The 9375-nt window shown below is 35.8% G+C and overlaps 1 protein-coding gene across 1 annotated transcript; it reads left to right on the top strand.

Annotated features, from left to right (window-relative positions):
* The first annotated feature begins 1824 nt into the window (after positions 1-1824).
* On the top strand, positions 1825-4927 carry LOC112695576 (U-box domain-containing protein 19-like). The gene has a single exon (XM_025747967.3). The coding sequence runs from the start codon at positions 2587-2589 to the stop codon at positions 4669-4671; it is 2085 nt and encodes a 694-aa protein (XP_025603752.1). The 5' UTR covers positions 1825-2586; the 3' UTR covers positions 4672-4927.
* Positions 4928-9375: the final 4448 nt, after the last annotated feature.

Here is a 9375-nt window from a genome sequence, read left to right as displayed (position 1 = left end):
AAAGTCAGGAAAAAGGAGTGGTGCCCTCTACCCCCTCAATATTAAAATTTTTTTCCTTAAATCCATGATAGGATTCTTTAAACAAAGTAAAAATTCTTCTATTCCAAACACCTTGAAAAGAGATGAACCCGCAACCCTGAGACCTAAAAGAAATTGTCAAAGTCAAAAAAGTAGAAAAAGACCCTAAGTGTGGGTTCGATATCCAAAAATGAGCACAGGAGCTCAAAGCCTCGGATAATCGCTCAAGTATTAGGATAGAGTTGCGAAGGGGCACACCCCGTGTGAGTCAAAACGCTCACCTGAAAATCGAAAAAGGGTAAGCAAATCCCAATCCAGGAGAACAAAGTTTCATACATCCATAACCAATCCAGGACAGTACTGGCGTGCTCATTTATGTGGCACAGATGGTTCTCAAATCTCGGAACAGAAAAAATATACAAGTTGCTAATATCAGAATAAAAAATAATTCAAGCTTCTCGGAGATTATCAAACTCTTCTTGAGTGATAGTGGAAGGAGTGGTTTGAATCTCCTCAGACACCCAAAAATAGATGTCAACCTCGAGTTTGCTATTCATCATTTTAATAGGAGCAGGTCAGGGCCTCGGCAAATCAGCACCGCCACGCCCACGAGTCGCAATAACCTTTTCCTAGCCATCACCTACAAGGGCACCACCACTACATCACTACCACTACCAGAAAGCAAAAATTCTAAGCACTACAAAATTTTGGATATCTCAAAGATACAAAACAAATCCAGAAAAGCATAAACAGTGGGGACAAGCAAAATCATCAATGATTTGAGAAAAACTCAAATAATGGTTCTCCAACTATATTGGGCCTAAATAAAAAAAATAAACAAAGCAAATGTGAGAAAAAACTTTAAAACAGCACCAAAATAACATCAACAAACATGAAGAATGCATAAAAACTCATGTACAGGAAAGAATTTTAAAAAGAAAAAATCGCATGCAAGAACAGCGAGGTATCAGAATCACTAATCTTGAAAATGTGATAGAAGGAGTGTCGGCGACAATGAACTTGACGAGGGAGAAATATAGAAAGAAAAGAAACTACTCGTGTATAGAAAAGAAGAGGACACTGTTCGCACGAATGGGAGAGTTTTGGTAAAAGATGAAAATGAAAGATTTTGATAAAAGATAGAAATAAAAGGTAAAGAGAAAAATAATAAAAGGCTATTTAATTTTAAACTAAAATTGCATTTATTACAGAGAGAGAGAGAGAAAGAGAGAGTAGAACTATCGAATTGTGGAATGAGGGAATTAGAACTGCTTTTGAAATTAAAAAAACTGTTCGGTTCCTTCAATAAATTCCACGAAATTCTTATCTAAAATCGGCATGACTTTGTAAACTCGAATACCCAAGATCCTAGGACTCGGGTCTAAGAATCCGAGTTGGGAGCATTGTTCTAGATAAAAGAAAAGATAATGGATGAAGCACGAAGCAATCAAGGCTATAAACTGACTTCACAGAATAAGGTTAGATACCATAATGACTATGCCACTAAATTCTATAACTGTAAAATCTTGGTAATAATGTACTACAATAAGCACTCATTGCAAAAAAAAAAAAAAAATTCTAAAGAACAGACTAGAAAAAGAGAAACAACTAACAAGTAAATAAAATTTATTTTATTATCTAATACATTATTAATTTTAGCCTTAGAGTATCTTACTTGTTGCTTATCTAATCTGATTCTGCATTTAACGAAGTTAGAATTTTTTGTCTCTACTTCTTCAAATTGTGACATCCCTTCGAGCACGAACAAATGGGTTAACAAAAATTACCTGAAACCACTAATTAAACTCCGTGTCTCCTTAATTATTACCTTGTACTGCGGCCGTGCAATCTGTTCATGCATTGCATGCACAACTGACCCTAAACCATAAGAATTAATAATCAATATTGATTTGCAAGCGTACAATTTTGAAAAAAAAGACATAAACGTGGCAGTATTTAACTAAGCATGGTTGTTGTTATTCGTAAACCATGATTGAACCTCAATTGGACGTAACTAACATTTAGTTAATGAATCAAGGCCAGCAAGTTAACAGCAGAGTGAGAGAAAGTGAAACTGCGAAAGTAACGTTCAAGACCTTCCCTGCAGCACACGTCGGCAGTCGATTACTCCACCTGTCAGGTCGGTTCATGGGTCCCACAAGCCATCACTTCTTAGTTCTTCTCCCCTCCCAAACCTAAATCCCAATCCACTTACCCATTTGCTATCTTTACTTTCCCACCTTCTAAGCAACCATTAACCAAACATTCACAACAAAAAAAATAATAAAAAAAATAAAACTCACCTATCCACGTGTCCCTTTTCCTCCAAAAATCAGACGAATCTCTTTCTGCATTCCCTACTCTTCATCCTAGTCAACTCACAGCAGATCTCCTTCACAGATACACGCCACGTGTCCACAAGATAATCCAGTCAGCACTCAGCACAAAATGCGACTATATCCCTTCCTATAATAATTCGGGTTGGAACTTGAATCCAACTCCCAAAACACTCGGAGAGAGTAATAAACACTAGAAAATTGGTTATTATTCCATTTACTACTTAGATAAATGAATCATAACAATAGTAATAATCTCATTCATCAAAGGGACCGCCGTGTGCTATCACTACCGGCGGTGCACCCTTGCGAAGGGATATCTCCGAACACCCTCATTTCCTCCCTTGTTACCCTCTCCCAGAACATATGCAACTACCAACACAGCTTCTTCGCAACACAGAGACGAAACGCAAGAGAAGCAATCCGCCAAGTCAGTATCATCCTCTTCTTCCTTCTCGAAATTCAAGAACGAAGCTTACCAATCCCTCAATCCACCGTCCTCAGCCTCTCGGAACTTCACTTCACGTTTCAGAAGATCCACTTCTTGCTGCAAGATTGCGTACTTCAAGGCGCGCGCCTCTTGCTTCTCGCCAAGTCCAACCACGTGGCCTCCCTGTTTCAATCCCTAGTTCGCGCAGTGGCGACTTCCCTCGACGTTCTTCCTCTCCACGAAATCGAGGTATCCGGCGAGGTGAGGGAGCTGGTGGAGCTGCTGGCGAAGCAAGCGAGGAAAGCAAAGATGGAGCACGAGCCTAAAGACGAGCACATGAGCAAGAGTGTTCATTCAATTCTAAAACAGTTGGAAAAAGGAATCGAAGTGGATAAGAATGCATTGAAAGAGATCATCGAGTACCTAGAAATCAAGACGTGGAACGAGTGTAACAGAGAGATAAATCTTTTAGAAGAAGAAGTCGCTTTAGAATGCAGTAACTGCAACGAGCGAGAGCATGAGCGAGACGCTCCTCTATTGAGTAGCTTGTTAGGGTTGATGAGCTACTGCAGGGTAGTGATCTTCGAAACACTAGAAATTAGCAATAACAGAGAGAAATCAGAAACGAGAATGAGCACGGAAATGATGACGTCCGTCAATCCAGAGGACTTTCGCTGCCCAATATCTCTGGAGATGATGACGGATCCCGTGACGGTTACAACTGGACAAACGTACGACAGAGCTTCCATCAAGAAATGGCTGAAAGCAGGGAACACCATATGCCCTAAAACAGGGGAGAATCTCTCAAACACGGAACTCGTCCCAAACACAACCCTCAAGAGACTCATCCAACAGTTCTGCAATGATAACGGCATTTCCCTCTCAAAATCAACCAACCGTAACCGCGACTTAGCCAATACAATATTACCAGGCAGTGCGGCCAACGCTCACGCCATGCAGTTCGTCTCATGGTTCCTCACACGGATGCTCGCCTTCGGTACGGACAAACAGAAATCCAAAGCCGCTTACGAGATTCGGTTACTTGCTAGGTCCAATCTGTTCAACAGAGCGTGCTTGATCCAACTTGGAACAATTCCGCCTCTGCTTGATCTTCTTCTCTGCACGGACGAGAAATCCACACAGGAAAACGCAATTTCCGCGTTGATGAAGCTTTCTAAGCATGCCACTGGGCCCCAGCACATCATGGATTCTAACGGTCTGAAACCGATTCTAACGGTTTTAAAGAAAGGGCTCAGCCTCGAAGCACGGCAAGTTGCGGCGGCTACTGTTTTCTACCTTTCGTCAGTGAGGGAGTATAGAAAGGTGGTAGGGGAAAACCCTGAGGTGGTTCCTTCTCTGGTGGAGTTGGTGAATGAAGGAACCACGTGCGGGAAGAGGAATGCAGTGGTTGCGATTTATGGTTTGGTTCTTGTTCCAAGGAACCAGAAACGGGCAATCGAAGCGGGTGTCGTTCACGCGCTCGTTGGCGTGTTGGGATCGTCCGAGAAGGACGAGCTTGTAACTGAATGTTTGGCGGTTTTGGCCGTTTTAGCTGAGAATGTGGAAGGAGCGAACGCGATTTTGCGCGCTTCGGCTCTGTCGTTAATTACTGCGATGCTCCAAACGGCGTCGTTGCGCGTGGGGAAAGAGCACTGTGCTTCGATTTTGCTTTCGCTTTGTGTTAACATTGGTGCTGAGGTTGTGGCGGTTTTGGCCAAGGACCCTTCGGTGATGCCTCTGCTTTACTCGCTTCTCACGGAAGGTACTTCCCACGCGGCGAAGAAAGCAAGGTTCCTCATCAAAGTTCTGCAGGATTTCAGTGAAACCAGAGCTTCGGGTTTCAAGGGTTCCTCTGTTCCGCAGGAACCATCGCTTCCTGTTTGGTGAATCAAGTGTGCTATTAGAATTTAGAAAGCACATTATTTTTAAATTTTTTAAGGGGGAAAAAAGATCAAGTCCCTGCACTTTTGTTGTGTAAATATTGCAACATTGGTTGCTGATGTCATATTTTTAGATTTGTGAAATTAGCTCCTTGTACTTTTTTACTCCAGGAGCTAAATTTCAATAAGTAAGCCTCTCTAGTTTACGTTACAAGTTTTGTATATATCAATTTGAAATGGTGTGAAATTAGTTATTGAAGAAATCATATCCTCATGTTTGATATAATGTTACAACCGGGTCAAAATCATTTCAAAGCAAAGTCTATAAATAATCAATACGTCTGAGGATTTTGTGTCTGTTGTTATTTTTAGACAGTGTTATTCCGAAGAAAGAGAGGCTACTTGTGGCTAGGACTGATGAGAGTTCAGAGGTCAACTCTTCAACCTGTTTATATGTTGCGGTTAAGATTTAGACTACTTTTTTATCCCAAATTAGTTGTGTTATATATGATTACCTATTTATCGCATATCATGAATTATTGTTACAAATAATTAAAGTTTACTTAGTGGTCACATATTTGCTTTCTTCCTAGTGTTTTCACCCTTTCACCCTTCACCATTCTTCCTTCTTCCTTCAGTTTGTTCTTTCAATACTTCAGATATGGCTGACCTTAATCTAGCAAGACTAATTATCGGAATAATTGGTTGGTACAAGAAATCCTCCATGTTTTTCCTTTTTCTTCCACTTTTCATTTCCCAATTCCATCTTAATTTGATTGATTATATTCTTTTTTTTTTCACTGCATAGAAAAGAACAAATATGTGAATGTATAAACAACACTTGTTTAATTTTCAGAAAATGTTTTTAAGTCAGTAATAATGAAATGTATGCAATTTAATAACGAAAATGAGAATAAAATGGAATGAATTCCATTAATAAAACCTCAAAAGAAGCCATGCATTTTATATAGCCATTTATGTTTGATCATGGAAAGTTTCTAATAATATGTGCTTGATTGATATTAAATTTGCAGGAAATGTCATCTCTTTTTGCTTATTCATGTCACCAATGTAAATCTCTTATCTCTATATAATATATATCTCTTTCTTTTTTAATAATAATATGATAATGAAATCAAATATATTTATAAATTGCAGGCCTACATTTGTGCAAATATGCAAAGCAAAATCAGTGCAAGATTTCAAGCCAGATCCTTATGTAGTGACAGTACTGAATTGTGCAATGTGGTCATTCTATGGAATGCCATTCGTGACCAAAAATAACGTTCTTGTTCTCACAATCAATGGCTTTGGCTTCTTCCTTGAGCTCTTCTACACTGGCATCTTCCTTGCATTCTCACCTTGGGGTAAAAGGGTCAGAAACAAACTAAAATTAAACAAGAGCATCCTTAATTCTCAATTATTTGGACTTAATTTGTATTCAACTCTTTTTAATTCTTACAATGCATAAGAATTAATTAAACTCTATATTTACTTGCTTGGTCCATGTTGGTGATGATCATTATTAAATTTAACAAATTTCAGAGGAAGATTCTGCTAGCCCTTTTAGCCGAGGCCATCTTCGTTGCTTTGGTGGTATTTTTTGTGTTGTATTTCGTTGAATCCTTGAAGGAAAGAGCCTTAATTGTTGGACTCATATGCATCTTCTTCAACATCCTTATGTACTTTTCACCCTTGACCGTCATAGTACGTGCGATATCTATTTCATTTTTTTAAAAAGAGAAGAAAATATTTTTTTTTTTTTATCTTAAGAATACTATAATTTGACTACATTGCTAGTATGAAAATTTGGTTACTATCAATGTATTAATTAATATTATAGTGTTCTCAAAATAAAGAGTAGCAGTAAAATAACACCCATTACTACTTTCCCTATTTATTATTTATTATTTATTTATTTATGAAGTAATTCCTTTAAAAAATTGAACAGCGTCAAGTAATCAAAGACAAAAGTGTGAAGTACATGCCTTTCTGCCTTTCCCTTGCTAACTTCTGCAACGCTGTCGTCTGGACGGTATATGCATGTCTTAAATGGGATCTTTTCATTCTGGTAAATATCTAATATTAATAGTATTAATTTTATTTACTTAAATTTTTTAGCTATATATTGTTTGTTACATTATATGCTTCTCTTGCTTGAATTACTTCACTAATAGAGCTATTGAACTTCTATTTTGCTACAAGGCGATTCAGTTATTACCAAAAACCTGCTTCCTGGCTGTAACACATTACACATTAAAAAAAATGTATATACTTTTCATTGGGTACATTAAAGAAGATATATACTAAAGCTAATTAATATAGATACTCCTAGATACATATATTTATTCAACAAATTAGATAATTTGTTAAACTTAAATTGTATTTGAGATTGTGTATTAGCTTTTGTTATTGTGTTACATTTTCTCTTGAAACCGTCCAAATATGTTAAGGGATCATACAATGAACAAATGTGTTGGAACTTGGAAGCTTTTTTATATGGCTTTGATTGCTGTAGGTTATTATGAATTATGAGTGCTCTGATTAAATGTTTGAATGGTAGATTCCAAATGCCTTAGGAGCACTTTCAGGATTGGTGCAACTTATTCTCTATGCCGTTTTTTACCGATCAACTAACTGGGACCAAGAAAGCGCAATCGAAGTATAGTTTCTGCATGCTTTTAATTTAAAGCAAATAGACACACACAGTTAAAAGAAAAAGAAACACACACAGATAATTGAAGGGAAATAGAAGCTCATACATTGACAGAATTCTAGCTTAAGTTTTTTTTTTTTTTTTTTTTTTAAAAATGTAATTCTGTGTAAATGTTGTGTTGTGATGTATATTCTGTGTAATTTTATTGTTTATTTAGGTCGTTCAGCTTAAGCTAATATATTCTACATTTTTCCCCTTTTTTAACAAGTTCTTGGGTGTCTTTCATCCAATCAGTTGCTAGTACATATGTAGTGAATAGTGATAGCATACTCTAGTTTAGTGTTATCTGCTTCTTTGCAGCAATTTTGTTTAGTATTCTAATTTTATTCGTTAATTAATTTTCTACCGCAATAAATTTATTTGTTTTCTCTTTATTCCTTTTATCTGATTGTTGTAACAGAGCAGCATTTGTTGTCTTGTAGCATAATAGCAGTATTGAAGAAAATATAGTGCCACGCAAACTACTTATCTATAGTTTGAAGGGGGAAAAATATAATCTTTATAAGAATCAACAAGTCTAGGTGTTTAAGTATTTTCTAAACCAAATTTTCAATCAAGTCATCCGGTACTTCTTTTTCTTTGTATGTACTCAGATGCTATTGTTGTTACTTCTGCTGTTTTTTTTCATCTTCCTCTTTTTCCTTTTTTTTTTATTATGTCGTCATCTTTTTTTTTATTGTGCGCTTTTTTCTTTAACATTGTTGCTGCGCTGTTACTATTATTGTTGTTGTTTAATTTCTTCTCCTTTTTCTTTTTCTTTCTCATCCTCCTTTATTGTCCTCGTCATTTTCTTCACGACTTCATCTTCTATATATGTTCCGAAAATTAGAACACATAAATTTTGATATATAATACATAAATTTTGATACATACCACATAAATTTTAATATACAACACAAAAATTTCTGAAGAACTATATTTTCAGAACATTGACATCTAACCAACAAAATATGCAGTATAGAAATTCGGTACACAACACATAAATTTAGATACACAACACAAAAATTTTGATGCACAATACTTGAAGGACTACATATCTAAAATATTGACACACAATCAACAAAATATGCACAATACCTAAATTTTGGTATACAACTGCATAATACAAAAGAAATGTTAGGGAATCAATAAAATTCATTATTTTTTACAAGCAATTCCTTAACAATATTTAAAAGTGTGAATAAAAAGTATGTTATTATATTGCTAAACTAAAAAAACTGGGCTAATTGCTAAAATGTTAGCCAAAAATAATAAATTATGTTGGCTTTTGAGCTTTTCTCATATAAAAATTTTAGTGCACTACAAAAAAATTTTAAAAGGCCACATCTGATGTCCAGAGATCAACTCACCCAATCAACAAATTATATTTGCAACCAAAATTCATATACTATATGCAAAAAGTTTTATATTATATCAATAAATTTGTGCTACATGCAAAAATTTCTGTGCTATATTTATAAGTTTATGTGCTTTACAACCAAATTTTTTTGCTGAAGAAGCACAGAGATAAAGATGCAATAACGCATATGCGTTTTTTTCGATGGACTTGTACTTACTTTATTAAACTTGATTACAAAAATATTTATATACGTAGTATCACAGTATAAAAATAGTGCCACTATTATAAACCGTTGAACAGACCAACTAAACTAGCCTAGAGCAAAAAGAAATGGTATTAAACTTTTATTTTGATTATATTTTTCTCCATTATATGGTTATTGATACCAAGTAGAGCATTCGAAACATCATTGCTTCCCCGACACACTCTAGAAAGAATTTGGATTCTCTAAATTTTATATTTTCACTTTAGAGGATAAAGTGAGATCTCTCACCATTGAATACTTTATCTTTTATATTTTCTCTTAATCCCATCTATAAAATAAATAATGATAGATTATACTTTACCGAATCCAAATTCCTCTGGACAATATGAGAAGTTTTCAAGTGAACATGAGTACATGATACATAGAGTAGAGATTAGGATACAAAAGCAAA

Source organism: Arachis hypogaea, chromosome 1 (genome assembly GCF_003086295.3).
Source record: "Arachis hypogaea cultivar Tifrunner chromosome 1, arahy.Tifrunner.gnm2.J5K5, whole genome shotgun sequence".
In the NCBI taxonomy this organism is placed as follows: domain Eukaryota; kingdom Viridiplantae; phylum Streptophyta; class Magnoliopsida; order Fabales; family Fabaceae; genus Arachis; species Arachis hypogaea.
Note: the sequence above shows the minus strand (reverse complement) of the source record. Positions and strands in the feature narration are given on the sequence as shown.